General features: G+C 41.6%; 1 protein-coding gene across 2 annotated transcripts in view; it reads left to right on the top strand.

The window, feature by feature from the left end:
* The window catches only part of ADAMTSL1 (ADAMTS like 1), a 468,923-nt gene that overhangs the window by 373,489 nt on the left and 78,117 nt on the right, over positions 1 to 17,317 (top strand). For both annotated transcript variants that reach the window (XM_082657540.1, XM_082657541.1), the window contains 2 exons: positions 261 to 440; positions 4,191 to 4,325. In XM_082657540.1, the coding sequence (XP_082513666.1) occupies positions 261 to 440; positions 4,191 to 4,325 (315 nt within the window). The remainder of the gene's footprint in view (positions 1 to 260; positions 441 to 4,190; positions 4,326 to 17,317) is intronic.

Raw genomic sequence — 17,317 nt, forward strand, 5'->3', positions numbered from 1 at the left:
CCCTTTTCCCAGCTGCCTCCTTCCTCTTCTTGAACTGGTCTCTCTCTTCCTGCCTCATCAGTGTAAGGTTTAAAAGGCAAAAGATCTCAAGACAGCTGAGAGGTCAGAAGCATTATTTAGTTTGGCTGAAGGGGAGTAGAAGACGCCCAGGCACATGCTTCCTGCAGAGCAGCCCTGGGGCGGGCCCTGGCAAGAGGCTATAAATGCCTCCAGGGTCACCTGAATGTGTTGGCTGATGAGTTTATTTTTTTTCCTCCTAGGTGTGCCTGAAGCCGAAGTCACTTGGTTCAGGAATAAAAGCAAACTGGGCGCCCCTCACCATCTGCACGAGGGCTCCTTGTTGCTTACAGCCGTGTCCTCCTCGGATCAGGGCCTGTACTCCTGCAGGGCGGCCAATCTGCACGGGGAGCTGACTGAGAACACCCAGCTACTGATCCTAGGTAAACACCTCGAGGCCGGCTGCCCCCTGTGGACCCCACTGGGGGTGACTGTCTAACCCACCCTCTACCTCCTCCTGTCCCTGATCCAATTAAGTGCATAAAGGTAAAATCAATATCCCTTCCCTTCTCCCCACCTTAGGGCCTCCCAGTAGAAAGAACACAGACCTTGGGGCCAAGCAAGCCACGCAGATGTCAGTTAGAACCCTAGCTCTACTGCTGACTCACTGTGTAACCTGGGCAGGTCACTTAACCTTGCTAAGCCATAGATGCTAGTCTCTGTGTAGAAACTTATGGAGCAAGATTGCCCATATTTGGGTAGGGGTTGGCAAACAGAGGTAACAGAAGTACAGCAGTCGCTCTTAACTCCTTCTATGTTAAGGACTTCTTGGAGAATCAGATGAAAACGATAGATTACCTTGTCGAGAAAAATTCATAAATGCAAAATTTTTTGTAAAATTTCAGGAAGTTCATAGTCTAGTCCACCTGAAGTCCACACGTGTACACCCCCTGTCTTTGTCCGTTCAGGCTGCTATAGCAAAATAGTCACAGATTGGGTGGCTTATAAGCAACAGAAGATTGTTTCTCACACTCCTAGAGACTGGAAGTTCAGAATCCAGGTGCCCTCATGGTCGGGCTCTGGTGAAGGCCCTCTATGTGGATGCAGAATAATGGCTTCTTACTGTGCCCTCATGTGGCTGAAGGGATGAGCCAGCTCTCAGGGGTCTCTGTGTTGAGGACACTAATCCCAACCAGGAGGGCTCCACCTTCATGACCTAATCATCTCCCAAAGTCCCTACCTCCTAATATCATCACCTTGAAGGAGTTAGGATTTCAATGTATGAATTTGGGGGATGCAAACATTCAGACTACAGCACCCCCAAACATAAGGACCTCTGATTAAAGAGTCTAACACAGTTCCTGGCATAAAATAGTTATTTAAAAATAACAACAATTGCTGAGACACCATCAACACTCATTGATGCCCAGGGCTGGACTCAGCCACGTGCAAGCTACAACCCTTTTGTCCCCTGGATTAGGACTCTCTGCTTCTCTTCCCCACAGAGTCTGGGAACTGGTGGGATAGGATAAAGAAGCTTGTTTTTGTCTTACTTTTTTTAAAAGGCAATTATTTGAGCACGTGTGCTGGCTATCTCAGGAAGAGAAAGCCATCATTCTTAGGGGAAAAAAAAAGGAAAATGTGAGAAATATGAATAATTACACACCACGCATACATACGCATACATACATTATGGGCTTCCGCGGGGAAAAAGAAGTAAACTTTATATTTTCACACCCCAAACTGATGATATACCAAAGCACAGGGTCTACCCCTGCCCACTCAAATTTCAGAGATGCCCACATGGGTTTTCATCTCAACGGTGGCTGCATAAACCTCCAGTTATCTTAGGAAGCCGCAGAAAATCAGCTCCGCGAAGGATGTGATTTGTTTTGTGTTGGATTTCATCTGGCTGAGCTGCTCGTCTGGAGCCTGGGGCCTAGAGACTCTTGCCCCACACTGAGTTATGGAGCTTACTGTGGGCTTTTCCTCCCTAATAACCCTTCCTTGTCGCCTCTGCTAACAGAGCTGAAAGCATAGGAGGTGTAGCTGCTACCGTAGCTCCACCAGTGAAGTGTGTACGGTCTGGGAGCCAGATCTGCAGCATTCCAATGCTAATGCAGTGTGACCATGAGCGTGGAGTTTGAAGAACATGACGTCTTCCCATTTTAATCAAACTGGATGGGAAAAAAAAATCACTAGTTAGATTCTTAATTTTAGGGCTTTCTGCAATCAGAAGTCTTGGTTTATTCATCAAAATTTGTTACTTTCTTTAGGTACTTTATGGACATAGAAGTAGTGTTTCTCTTTTTTTTAATCAGCCCAAAATGTGACTTAATTTTTAAATGAGGGATTTCATGTGTAAAGCTGAGGTTTCATGCCAAGGCCTGTGACTTAACCTGTAATGTGGAGACCTGAAGTGTCATGAGGCAGACTTTCACTCATGAGTTCGTATAACTATTCATTAAGTGGGATGACTATTCATTAAGTGTTGCCTCGGAGTCCCATGTAGAGCTTTAGGATAAATAAAAGCAGTGACCTCTGTCCTTGGGGAATTTACAGTTTCCCTCAGAAGATCAGCTGGACATGCCCTGAAGAAGTAAATTAAGACAGAAGCTGTAAGGACACTAGGAGGGTGTGACATTTGGCCCCGAAAGATCGATGGTTTTAAAGATGGGACATAACCTCCCCTTTTGGCTCTTAATAAATAAGCAAAGACTTCTTGAATTTTAATATTCTTGAAGGACTATTCAATTTCAGTACTCTTGAGGGAACTCCATTTCCCTCAACATTCAATTTCAGTATTTTTGAGGGAATATTAAAAAGGATGGGAGAAGAGTCTAGGTTTGAATAAACTGTCACTATCAGTTCCTAAAATGATGGTATATCAGAGTAGAAAGAGACCTTGGAAATGATGAGGGTTTTCATCATTTTATAGTTGAAGAAACTAAGGCTTAGAGGGATTAAGTGACTTGCCCAAGTTAGTGAATGAAAGAGCCACAGCACAAATTGAGTTCCTGAATCCAATCACGATGTTTTTACCCTATACCATATAAAGAATATTTTTAAATTATATAGAATATATATAGAATGTCTTTAAAATTTTTAATTTATATATATAAATATATAAACTCATCACCGTTTTCTGTATGTGACGGTCTTTTGCAGTCAAAGGCACAGTAGACAGAAGGCACCACTGTGACTTGTTTATTTGCCATCCCTAAAAAGTACTGAACAGGGTGACAAGCACACGGTAGGCCCTCACTGAACACTGTTGAAATGACCATCAATTACAAGGGCAACCCTCCTGCTTCTCTTTCCACTCCAACAAGTGCTCTAGAGTAAAATGTGGGGTTGGCCTTGGAGTGTGACGCAGGGCTACAGGAGAGGAAAGAAGAAGGGGAACAGAATTCTGCTTCTTTCCCAGGAGAATCTGGGATCATCCTACCACTAGGTTCAGCAGGTGCTTGCCTCTATTTGTTCAGTGGAAATAATAAGCAAGCCACTGTACTTCCCTTTTTGTCACTTTTATCTCTGGTTAACTGTGATTCCTGATGACGTCAGCCCTGACTCCTTATAAGATTTTGAACAATAAATCATCCCTATCCTGCTTCTCTGATCCTACTTGGGCATAAAAATCCAGATCACAAAGCAAATTCCCAGCCTCACAATTGGACCCTTTTCTTCCTAGAAAAAAGCCACTCACAGATCCTTCGCCATAAGAAATTCCTGTGGTGTATCCCAGTCTGTGGGGACAATAACAAAGTACCGCCCTCTAAAGGTTGTTATAGGAGTTAAATGAAAAATATTTTAGCAGAGGACTTGGCATCTAGTAAATGCTGAAGAAGCACTGGCTTTTTTAAAGTGCCTTTATAATGTAGTTTCATTTAACTATGCGTTTACAGAGTCCCCAGTGGTACTGTGGGGTAGAGTGGCATACAGTAAGGAACTCCGGAAATCAACATGCCTGATTCTTATTACCGACCTTACAGTTTCAGGCATCAAATATTATATTTAAAATTCAGACTCACCTTGTGGGAACACCTTCTCTATAGGAAAAATGGTGTTAAAGATAACAATAGTAACGCCTGCCTTACACACAGACACACTTACGTGCATGGCCGCCTCTCCCTCTCCCCTTAACACAGACTTTATGCTTTAACCTGCCTGATGCACCATCTGCCTTCTCACAGATCCCCCCCACGTCCCCACGCAGTTGGACGACATCAGGGCCCTGCTCTCAGCCACTGGACCGAACCTTCCTTCGGTGCTGACGTCTCCGCTGGGAACACAGCTGGGCCTGGATCCTGGGAATTCCGCTCTCCTCGGTGAGTCCGGCCCTCTGGAACATTGGGCAGAGATCCAGGGCTGGACAGGATTTATGGGTGGGTGACTACTTGCAGGTGGGAGGGAAGCAGCAGTCGGGGGTGGCCAACAGGAAATCACTAAATTGCCTACAGAATCCAGACTCACCAGTGGAAACTTGGCTGACTTTCCATATGAGGTGACTGAAGTTCTTAGTCTGGACCTGAGCTTGTCCAGAGTCTAATGGGGCTCCTTTCTAAATCCTCTTGGGCTGATGCCACAGTCCGTATTCTCTCAGTCAGATTGATGGCGCTGAATTTGGAGAAAGATACAGCAGTGCAGAACAGCTCCTATATCTCCTCACCCCTTGCCAACTGTATCCCAGTACTCCTCCATTACCTCTTCTTACCTAAATTAGAGCTATAACTAGCCTTCAAGGAGAAAACTGCAATATCAGTACCTCCCAAAAGCCAGGCCATCTATTTAAACCTCCTTCAGTAGGTGGGACATAAAACCAACCCAGAGAGGCCCCTCAAGGCAAGTGTTTAAGTAACTCCACCAGGTACAACTTCCCTGGCGTCTGTCATTGGTAACCTCTACCAAGTTATTGCCCATGTGGCTGGCACCCTCTTGTAGCAGAGAGTTGTTCAAGGGCATCCGCATCCTGGGCCCCTCACCCCAGAATCGTGGAGATGCCAGAGCAACCTCTACATTCCCAGCATGCCCTCTGGAGATGGTCAAGGTGGAGAAGAAGTCCTCTGCCCTCAAAGGCCTGGGAAAAACAGGCCTACAAAATGGAGAAAATCTTCATGCTCACTGTTTGTGGCCCCAAATGTTGGTCACGGTAGCTAGAATTATGTCCTTGGCTCAGTGTTGAAATTTCCTCTGCTCTTCCCCTCGCCCACGTGCAGAGGACGGGAAGCCAATGGGTTCTCAGTCATACTGGTCATAACTTAACAATACGGCCCCAGGGCTTGGTATCTTTAGGGTTCTAGCACAGAAAGATTACCTTCAGTTTTTGTTAACATCTGAAATTAGCAAAGAATGCATACAGGCCTATGGAAAAAGCTTCTGATTTCTCTGTTTCTGATCTGGGTAAAAATAAAACACAGATACAGTAACGAGTAGCGCTGTTTTTGGTAACAAACTTGGCATTGAGTTTTTGCACGTCACGTTGATCAGAATTCACAGAAGTTTAAACTTCTTTTTTTTGTTTGTTTTGGCATATAAAGGGTAAATTTATTCCAAATTAAACATGTGCATTGTAAACTTTTTTTTTTAGGCCCATCACTATGAGAGATTGTCGTAACTTATCGTCCAGTCACTAGCAGGGTGTGCAGCACTTGTTTATTTTCAAGTTCAATGACTCTTGGGTCACTCAGGTGCCATTCAGCGTGCTGGAAAAGTCGACCTGCTCATGTTTCCCATGATAGCTTTACTTTCTTTCTCCCTTATTCTGGAATAATATTTTGTCTTATTTTAACCATGGGCAATAAGAATTTATTGTGCTTTATGCTGCTGCATTCCATTCCTAGTTTATAGTGCTTTGGTACCTTAGGCTGGTATTTAAATCTAACAGTTAAGAGACACCTTAATGCCCTAGTTCACATCCAGACCGCTCCACCTGAGTAGACCACGGAGGCAGTATGCATAAAGTCCCTGAATGTAACTGCATGGGCAAAACGGACTCTAGTGGTGAATGTCAGCGTCTTGCCAACACCATTGAGCTAGGAGAGATCCATGTGGAATCGTGGAGATGAATTAGGGAATGGTGTCAAGTATCAGGTCTCTGAGAAGTAGGTCACTGGAGACAGACCAGAGCCTCATTGTTATGCTTTGATGCTGAGCACTGAAGGATGGGGGGTGGGGATTCAAATAGGCACAAAGGAAAGGAAACAGGCCCTCGAGGTGAGGAAGATGCCAGGAGCCCGGAGGAGGTGAAAACGTGTGAGATGTGCATCAGGTGTCTGTTCAGAAACAGCTGTAAGACCCCGCTGCTTTAAAACGGATGACAGGCAGCTGGGCTGGGATAGAAACTAGGCCTTCACAAGGAGTGAGCCTCAGCCAGAGCTTGTCCACTCAGATGTGACTCCAACCCTTACCGGAAGCATTCTAACAGCCTCCCTGCATCTGGGGCCTCCCTGGCTAGTGATTCATCCTGATCCGTTAGTCCATTTGCTCCCCTTTGGACCAGCTCCCTGGCTCCTGCTGGTGGCCCTTTCAGACGAGAGTATGCGCTCTGGGTACAAGAAACAAGCCAGAGGCCAGAGAGGAGATTCTGTGGAGGGTTGCTTAGGTCTCAGAATGGTAAACAGCATCAAATTGTGGAGGACCTTGATTATTAGGTATGGGGGTAGCTTTGCTATGTGGGAAATGGGGAGGTATCTTTAGAGGGTTTTTAAGTAGGAGGATGATGTAGTTCAAGTAATATGTGAAAGCATTAATCTGACATTCCATAAGAGTGAGTAATCAATAGTGAGAGAGATTGAATGAAGAAACACTGTGCTGAGGGTAACAAATGTTCTAGATCAGGATGGAAATATATGGCAAAGATATTTGTTAATCACCCCTTCCACAGCCAAGGCACCCCTAATCAATCATGACACTCAGCCCAGGCTCTGCCTTGAAATTCATTTTTTTTTAACCCTTTGATGTGGGGGGTGTGTGTGTGTGTGTGTGTGTGTGTGTGTGTGTGTGTGTGTGTTTTAAAAAAATTTTTATTGAAATATAGTTGATTTACAGTGTTGTGTTAGTTTCAGGTATACAGCAAAGTGATTCAGTTATACATATATATAAAAATATATGTATTTTTCTACATTCTTTTCCATTATAGGTTATTGCAAGATATTGAGTATAGTTCCCTAAAACAACTATACCCCAATAAAAAAATAAATAAAAAATATATATACGCTACTATATAAAAAATAGATAACCAACAAGGAGCTACTGGAATTCATTTTAACATTCCGACCAAGCATGTTGGCGATTGATATATAGGATGAAAGCCATTTGCCAGCCCCATTGTAGCCAGTAAATGTTGAGATTCATGTGTATGTATTTCTCCCATCTACAAGGCTACTTGGTTACAACAGATTCAAAGAGCTCCACGGTTCTGTGGCACAGGGACAGTAACTCATGGGCCTTGATTCTCGTGTTTTCATGGGAGGAAGGGGAGAAGGGAGATTTGGGGTTTTTAAAGCCGTATGTCAGCACCAACTCTTCTCCACAAAGGTTGAGTGTTGAGAATCCCAGTAGTGAGTCTACCAAGAAATGGCTGTTTTAGTTTTCAGACAGTCTAGCATTGTTTTCACTTCAAGCCACTGTTACAGCTTTCAAGAAGGAATGTTGATTGAGTGACACGTGCATGGGCTTCATCTGAGCCTCACTTTCCATAACTGTAAATGAAGACTTGGGACAAGTGAGTCCCTTGCTGCTCTCACACTCTTTGCTATATGACATAGACATGGAAAATGCCCAGTAGAGGCTCATGCATGCAGAGTTGACCCAGCCTAATTGAATCCCTTGTCCCAGGCAAGGCAGATGCTAATTTTTTTGTCCTTGTTTTCCGGTTGTTCTTTGTGCGGCGAGGCCTAAACTGCGCCATCTGCTCTGGAGGGCAAGGCCAGCGCCCATGCCACCACCTTTGGTGTTCCAAGGCCAAGCAGTACCCTGCAGGATTCCATTTTCAGGGCAGCAGCATCTCAGGTCTCCCCACAGCACCTAAACCCATTTGCAGCCTTCTGTCAAATATTTCTTTTGGCCACTAAGGCCCAACACGGATATTTCTCACAGCACCATTTATAGGGCATTAGCATTGATATTTTTTGAAAAATAAGTTTTATTGGAGTTTTTATTATAAGAGCAATGCATCTGCATTGCAGAGCAATTAAAAATAGAAGCAAAAAGAAGAAATGAAAATGGTCTATAATTACCTGGCCCAGAGGTAACCAGCACAAATATCTTTTTCCTAGCCATTAATATATACATTATATATTTTTCTAACTAAAATGAGATCATACTCTAAGTACTGCTTGTAACTTTTTTCACTTAATGGTACATAAGACTCATCTTTCCATGTCTCTAAATATTTTTCTACAGTTTTATTTTTGATGCCTGCATGAGTAGGAGGTATCATATCTTATTTAACCAATTCTCTAATGTCGAACATTTAAATTTATGCAATCTCTTGCTAATATAAAAGCATAGATACTCAATACTCTGTAATGACCTATATGGAAAAGAATCTAAAAAAGAGTGGATATATGTGTATGTATAACTGATTCACTTTGCTGTACAGCAGAAACTAACACAACATTGTAAATCAACTATACTCCAATAAAAAGTAATTTAAAAAAATAAAAACATGATGAATATTCTAATTCCTCTACCCTTGTGTACATCCTTGTTTACTTAGAATCAATTTCTAGAAGTGGAATTATTGTGTCCAAAAGTTTGTATATTTTCGATTTTTGCTGTATGTCGTCAAATTGCCCTCCAAAAAAGTTTTACCCATGTATGTATCCATCAGCACAAGATGAGAATTCCCATTTCCCACAAATATTATCAATACTAGGTATGGCCAAGTGTTACTATATTTACCATTTTAATAGGTGAATATACAATAGGATAAAATATAATACAAAAAAATGGTATCATTTGTTATTTTTATTCCTTCGATTATGATTTTCAGTAATTTTGTTTTTAATGCTTATCAGTCATTTATATTCATTTATGAGTTGCCTGGAAAGGTTCCTTGTTAATTTTTTATAAGTATCCTATTTTATTGATAAGATACAATACATATTCAGGTATTTTTGCATTTATTTGACATAGAATTTTTTTAATTGAAGTTTAGTTGATTTACAACATTATATTCGTTTCAGGTGTATGACATACTGATTAAATTTTTATAGGTTATATTCCATCTAAAATTATTATAAACTATATTCTCTGTATGGCTATTTTCTCTGTGCTGTACAGTATATCTTTGTAGCTTATTTGTTTTATACAGAGTAGTTTTTTGGGGTTTTTTTTAACATCTTTATTGGACTATAATTGCTCTACAGTGGTGTGTTACTTTCTGCTTTATAACAAAGTGAATCAGCCATACATATACATACATCCCCATATGTCCTCCCTCTTGCATCTCCCTCCCTATCCCACCCCCCTAGGTGGTCACAAAGCACCAGGCTGATCTCCTTGTGCTATGTGGCTGCTTCCCACTAGCTCTCTATTTTACATTTGGTAGTGTATATATGTCCATGCCACTCTCTCACTTCGTCCCAGCTTCCCCTTCCCCCTCCGCGTGTCCTCAAGTCCATTCTCTACGTCTGCGTCTTTATTCCTGTCCTGCACCTAGGTTCATCAGAACCATTTTTATTTTAGATTCCATATATATGTGTTAGCATACGGTGTTTGTTTTTCTCTTTCTGACTTACTTCACTCTGTATGACAGACTCTAGGTCCATCCACCTCACTACAAATAACTCAATTTTGTTTCTTTTTATGGCTGAGTAATATTCCATTGTATATATGTGCCACATCTTCTTTATCCATTCATCTGTCGATGGACACTTAGGTTGCTTCCATGTCATGGCTATTGTAAATACAGCTGCAGTGAACATTGTGGTACATGACTCTTCTTGAATTATGGTTTTCTAAGGGTATATGCCCAGTAGTGGGATTGCTGGGTCATATGGTAGTTCTATTTTTAGTTTTTTAAGGAACCTCCATACTGTCTCCATAGTGGCTGTATCAGTTCACATTCCCACCAACAGTGCAAGAGGGTTCCCTTTTCTCCACACCCTCTTCAGCATTTATTGTTTGTAGAATTTTTGATGATGGCCATTCTGACTAGTGTGAGGTGATACCTCATTGTAGTTTTGATTTGCATTTCTCTAATGATTAGTAATGTTGAGCATTCTTTCATGTGTTTGTTGGCAGTCTGTATATCTTCTTTGGAGAAATGTCTGTTTAGGTCTTCTGCCCATTTTTGGATTGGGTTGTTTGTTTTTTTGATATTGAGCTTCATGAACTGCTTGTAAATTTTGGAGATTAACCCTTTGTCAGTTGCTTCATTTGCAAATATTTTCTCCCATTCTGAGGGTTGTCTTCTCGTTTATGGTTTCTTTTGCTATGCAAAAGCTTTTAAGTTTCACTAGGTCCCATTTGTTTATTTTTGTTTTTATTTCCATTTCTCTAGGCGGTGGGTCAAGAAGGATCTTGTTGTGATTTATGTCATAGAGTGTTCTGCCCATGTTTTCCTCTAAGAGCTTTATAGTGTCTGGCCATACATTTAGGTCTTTAATCCATTTTAAGTTTACTTTTTTTTTTTTTTTTTTTTTGCTGTACGCGGGCCTCTCACTGTTGTGGCCTCTCCCATTGCAGAGCACAGGCTCTGGACACACAGGCTTAGCGGCCATGTCTCACAGGCCCAGCTGCTCTGCAGCATGTGGGATCTTCCCGGACCGGGGCACGAACCCGTGTCCCCTGCATCGGCAGGTGGATTCTCAACCACTGCGCCACCAGGGAAGCCCCATTTTGAGTTTACTTTTGTGTATGGTGTTAGGAGTGTTCTAATTTCATTCTTTTACATGTAGCTTTCCAGTTTTCCCAGCACCACTTATTGAAGAGACTGTCTTTTCCCCATTGTATGGTCTTGCCTCCTTTATCAAAAATAAGGAGACCATGTGTGTGTGGGTTTATCTCTGGGCTTTCTATCCTGTTCCATTGATCTATATTTCTCTTTTTGTTCCGGTACCATACTGTCTTGATTACTGTAGCTTTGTAGTATAGTCTGAAGTCAGGGAGCCTGATTCTTCCAGCTCCACTTTTCTTTCTCAAGATTGCTTTGGCTCTTCAGGGTCTTTTGTGTTTCCTTACAAATTGTAAAATTTTTTGTCCTAGTCTGTGAAAAATGCCATTGTTAGTTTGATAAGAATGACATTGAATCTATAGATTGCTTTGGGTAGTATAGTCATTTTCACAATGTTGATTCTTCCAATCCAAGAACATGGTATATCTCTCCATCTGTTTGTATCATCTTTAATTTCTTTCATCACTGTCTTATAGTTTTCTGCACACAGGTCTTTTGTCTCCTTGGGTAAGTTTATTCCTAGGTATTTTATTTTTTTTGTTGTGATGGTAAATGGGAGTGTTTCCTTAATTTCTCTTTCAGATTTTTCATCATTAGTTTATAGGAATGCAGGAGATTTTGTGCATTAATTTTGTATCCTGCTACTTTACCAGATTCATTGATTAGCTCTATAGTTTTCTGGTAGCGTCTTTAGGATTCTCTATGTATAGTACCATGTCATCTGCAAACAGTGACAGCTTTACTTCTTTTCCAATTTGGATTCCTTTTATTTCTTTTTCTTCTCTTATTGCCATGACTGAAACTTCCAGAACTATGTTGAATAATAGTGGTGAGAGTGGACAACCTTGTCTTGTTCCTTCTCTTAGTGGAAATGGTTTCAGTTTTTCACTATTGAGAACGATATTGGCTGTGGGTTTGTCATATATGGCCTTTATTATGTTGAGGGAAGTTCCCTTTATGCCTACTTCCTGGAGGGTTTTTATCATAAATGGGTGTTGGATTTTGTTGAAAGCTTTTTCTGCATCTATTGAGATGATCATATGGTTTTTATCCTTCAATTTGTTATTATGGTTTATCACATTGATTTGCATATATTGAAGAATCCTTGCATTCCTGGGATAAACCCCGCTTGATCATGGTGTATGATCCTTTTAATGTGCTGTTGGATTCTGTTTGCTAGTATTTTGTTGAGGATTTTTGCATCTCTGGTCATCAGTGATATTGGCCTGTAGTTTTCTTTCTTTGTGACATCTTTGTCTGGTTTTGGTACCGGGGTGATGGTGGCCTTGTAGAGAGAGTTTGGGAGTATTCCTCCCTCTGCTATATTTTGGAAGAGTTTGAGAAGGATACGTGTTAGTTCTTCTCTAAATGTTTGATAGAATTCACCTGTGAAGCCATCTGGTCCTGGGCTCTTGTTTGTTGGAAGATTTTTAATCACAGTCTCAATTTCAGTGCTTGTGATTGGTCTGTTTATATTTTCTATTTCCTCCTGGTTCAATCTTGAAAGGTTGTGCTTTTCTAAGAATTTTCCATTTCTTCCAGGTTGTCCACTTTATTGGCATATAGTTGATTATAGTAATCTCTCATGATCCTTTGTATTTCTGCAGTGTCAGTTTTTACTTCTCCTTTTTCATTTCTAATTCTATTGATTTGAGTCTTCTCCCTTTTTTTCCTGATGAGTCTGGCTAATGGTTTATCAATTTTGTTTATCTTCTCAAAGAACCAGCTTTTAGTTTTATTGATCTTTGCTATCATTTCCTTCATTTCTTTTTCATTTATTTCTGACCTGATCTTTATGATGTCATTCCTTCTGCTAACTTTGGGGGGGTTTTGTTCTTCTTCCTCTAATTGCTTTAGGTGTAAGGTTAGGTTGTCTATTTGAGATGTTTCTTGTTTCTTGAGGTAGGATTGTATAGCTATAAACTTCCCTCTTAGACCTGCTTTTGCTGCATCCCATTGGTTTTGGGTTGTCATGTTTTCATTGTTTTTTGTTTCTATGTATTTTTTTATTTCCTCTTTGATTTCTTCAGTGATCTCTTGGTTATTTAGTAGCATATTGTTTAGCCTCCATGTGTTTGTATTTTTTTATAGTTTTTTTCCTGTAATGGATATCTAGTATAATAGCATTCTGGTCAAAAAGATATTTGATATGATTTCAATTTTCTTAAATTTACCAAGGCTTGATTTGTGACCCAAGATATGATCTATCCTGGAGAATGTTCCATGAGCACTTGAGAAGTAATTGTATTCTGCTGGTTTTGGATGGAATGTCCTATAAATATCAGTTAAGTCCATCTTGTTTAATGTGTCATTTAAAGCTTGTGTTTCCTTATTTGTTTTCATTTTGGATGATCTGTCCATTAGTGCAAGTGGGGTGTTCGTAGTAATAAAAAAAAAGAAAGAAAGAAAGAAGAGAGCAACCAAACCAAAAAAATAAATCCACCAATGATAACAAGCACTAAAAACTATACTAAAAAAAAATATATATATATAGACAGAGCCCTAGGACAAATGGTAAAAGCAAAGCCATACAGACAAAATCACACACAGAAGGATAAATATACACACTCACAAAAAGAGAAAAAGGGAAAAAAATATATATATCGTTGCTCCCAAAGACCACTGCCTCAATTTGGGATGATTCGTTGTCTGTCTAGGTACTCCAGAGATGCAGGGTACATCAAGTTGATTGTGGAGACTTAATCTGCTGCTCCTCAGGCTGCTGGGAGAGATTTCCCTTTCTCTTCTTTGTTCGCAGAGCTCCTGGGGTTCAGCTTTGGGTTTGGCCCTGCCTCTGCGTGGAGGTCTGTTCGTTGCTCAGACAGGACGGGGTTAAAGAAGCAGCTGATTCAGGGGCTCTGGCTCACTCAGGCCGGGGGGAGGGTGGGGTACGGATGCGGGGTGAGGCTGCGGTGTCAGAGGCCAGTGTGACGTTGCACCAGCCTGAGGCGCGCCGTGTGTTCTCCCGGGGAAGTTGTCCCTGGATCACGGGACCCTGGCAGTGGCGGGCTGCACGGGCTCCCAGGAGGGGAGGTGTGGATAGTGACCTGTGCTTGCACACAGGCTTCTTGGTGGCGGCAGCAGCAGTCTTAGCATCTCATGCTCATCTCTGGGGTCCACGCTGTTAGCCCAGGCTTGCGCCCGTCTCTGGAGCTAGGCTGCGCTCTTAATCCCCTCTCCTCCCGCACCGTGAAACAAAGAGGGAAGAAAAAGTCTCTTGTCTCTTTGGCAGCTCCAAACCTTTTCCCGGACTCCCTCCCAGCTAGTTGTGGTGCACTAGCCCCGTTCAGGCTGTGTTCACACAGCCAACCCCAGTCCTCTCCCTGGGATCTGACCTCCAAAGCCCGGGCCTCAGCTCTCAGCCGCCGCCCGTCCCAGCGGGTGGGCAGACGAGCCTCTTGGGCTGGTGAGTGCTGGTCGGCACTGATCCTCTGTGCGGGAATCTCTCCACTTTGCCCTCCACACCCCTGTTGCTGTGCTCTCCTCCGCGGCTCCGAAGCTTCCCTGCTCCGCAGTCTCCACCCGCGAAGGGGCTTCCTAGTGTGTGGAAACCTTTCCTCCTTCACAGCTCCCTCCCACTGGTGCGGGTCCCATCCCTATTCTTTTGTCTTTGTTTTTTCTTTTTTCTTTTGCCCTACCCAGGTACGTGGGGAGTTTGTTCCCTTTTGGGAAATCTGAGGTCTTCTGCCAGCGTTCAGTAGGTGTTCTGTAGGAGTTGTTCCACATGTAGATGTATTTCTGAGGTATTTGTGGGGAGGAAGGTGATCTCCACTTTTTACTCCTCCGCGATCTTGAAGGTCTCCTGTACATAGTAGTTTGTACCTCTTAATCCCTTACTCTTATCTTGTCCCTCCCCTCTGCCCTCTCCCCATTGGTCACCACTAGTTTGTTCTTTATATCCATGAGTCTGTTTCTGTTTTGTTATATTCATTCATTTGTTTATTTTTTAGATTCTATTTGTGATAACATACAGTGTTTGTCTTTCTCTGTGTAACTTATTTCATTAAGCATAATGCCCTCCAGGTCCATGCATGTTGTTGCAAATGGCAAAAATTCATTCTTCTTTGTGGCTGAGTAATATTCCACTGTTTAGGTATACAACATCTTCTTTATCCGTTCATCTGTTGATGGACACTTAGGTTGCTTCCATGTCTTGGCTATTGTAAATAATGCTGCTATGAACACTGGGGTGTGACATATGTTTTTTAACAACCTTATTGAGATAACTGATGTACAATAAATGATACATATTTAAAGTCTAAAATTTTATGTTTTGATATATGGATCACCACAATCAACATAATGAGCATATTCATCATTCCCAAGAGTAACCTTGTGCCCCTTTGTAATTGTTCCTTCACGCCCCTGCCCCATCCCAGGTAACTACTGATCTGCTGTCTGTATAGATTAGACTGGATTTCTAGAATGTTATAAAAAAGGAATCATACTTTTGGGAGATTTGGCTTCTTTCACTCAGGATAATTATTTGGAATTCACCCCCATTGTACTTGCATCAATAGCACATTTCCTTCTATTGTCGCTTAGTGTCCATTGTACAGATAAACTACAGCTTGTTCAACCACTCATCTATGGAAGGACAGAATGGTCATTTCCCACTTCTGGGTATTGCAGGTGAAGCTGCTATACATATGCACGGGCTAGTCTTTGTACGGACACATGCTTTCATTTCTCTTGATTAAATACTTGATAGTAAAGTGGCTGGATCGTATGGTCAGTGTATGTTTAACATTTTAAGAAACAACCAAACTGTTTTCTAAAGTGGTTGCCTACTTTACAGTCCTACCAGCAGTGTAGTTTTAGTTGCTTCACATCCTCACCTACACTTGGCCTTTTTAGACATTCTACTAGATGTGTAGTGGTTTCTCATTGTGGTTTTAATTTGTATTTTCCTAACAACTGATAGTGTTGAGCTTTTTTTTTTTTTTTTTGTGGTACGCGGGGCTCTCACTGTTGTGGCCTCTCCCATTGCGGAGCACAGGCTCCAGACGCTCAAGCTCAGCGGCCATAGCTCACGGGCCCAGCCGCTCCGCGGCATGTGGGATCTTCCCAGACCGGGGCACGAACCCATGTCCCCTGCATCGGCAGGCGGACTCTCAACCACTGCGCCACCAGGGAAGCCCTAGTGTTGAGCTTTTCATGTGCATATTTGCCACCCTGATTTTTTCTTTGGTGAAATGTCAGTTCAGTGTTTGCCCTGCTTTTTCTTTAATAGGGTTTTTGGTTTACTTATTATTGAGTGTTGAGAGTTGTTTTTATATATTGGATACAAGTCTTTTATCAGATATATGAATTCCAATATTATGTGCCTGTCAGTGGCTGTCTTTTCAGTCTTCTAATGTCTTTCAAAGAGCAGAAGATTTTAATTTTAATGAAGTTCAACTTATTAATTTTTTTCTTGTATAGTTGGTTCCTTTGGTGTTGTGTTTAAAAATCTTTGCCTACTCCAAGGTCTCAAGGTATTTTCTTCTAAAAGTTTTATCGTTTTAGGTTTTATAGTTAGGTGTATCATTTATGTTGAGTTAGGTGTTATATATATGTGAGGTACACATTGAAGTTCATTTTATGCATACAGATACCCAACTTGTTCCACTACCATGTGTTGAAAAGATAATTCTTTCTCCACTGAATTGCCTTTGCACCTTTGTGGAAAATCAGTTGTCCTTATATGTCTGGATATATTTTTAGACTGTATTCTGTTTCAGTGATGTATTGGTCACTTTGACTGCATTCTACCCAATGCCATACAAATCATGAGGTTTTTCAGGCTGGCTCATGGGCACAGGATCTATTCCCTTTCAGCTCCTTCTCCTAAACTGAGGGAATCCACCAGGTCCAACTTGGTTTCCCTATACTGCAGCCTGGAAAGTCTCTCAAGGCACTAAGCTAGGGCAACATGGGCTCACCTTGGTTTATTTCCCATTTCTCAGGGATCAGTGCCCTTCATTGCCTAATGTCCAGTGTCTTAAAAACCATTGCTTCATATTTTTCAATTTTTTAAATTGTTTTGGTCAGGAGGGTAAATTCAGTTACTCCATCTTGGTCAGAAACACACTTATATATATGTCACATGCACACACACACGAGATGTGTGTACATGTGTGTGTATATATATATATATGTGTGTGTGTATCTATATATATACACACATACACATATACACACACATACATATATCTATAACATGTATGTTTTAAATATTTTCCTAGACCAAGCTGACACTCAAATTTGATAATCTTGTTCTAGGATTATTACATAGATGCTTTTAAGAAATAATGTCTCCTAGGATTGGCAGACTATGGCCCATGGGCCAAATCTAGTTCACCAGTTGTTTTTGCAAATAAAGTCTTACTGGCATGCAGCCATGGCCATTTATTTACCTAGGAATTGTCTGTCTGTGGC

Source organism: Grampus griseus, assembly GCF_964374135.1.
Source record: "Grampus griseus genome assembly, chromosome: 6".
Classification (NCBI taxonomy): Eukaryota; Metazoa; Chordata; class Mammalia; order Artiodactyla; family Delphinidae; genus Grampus; species Grampus griseus.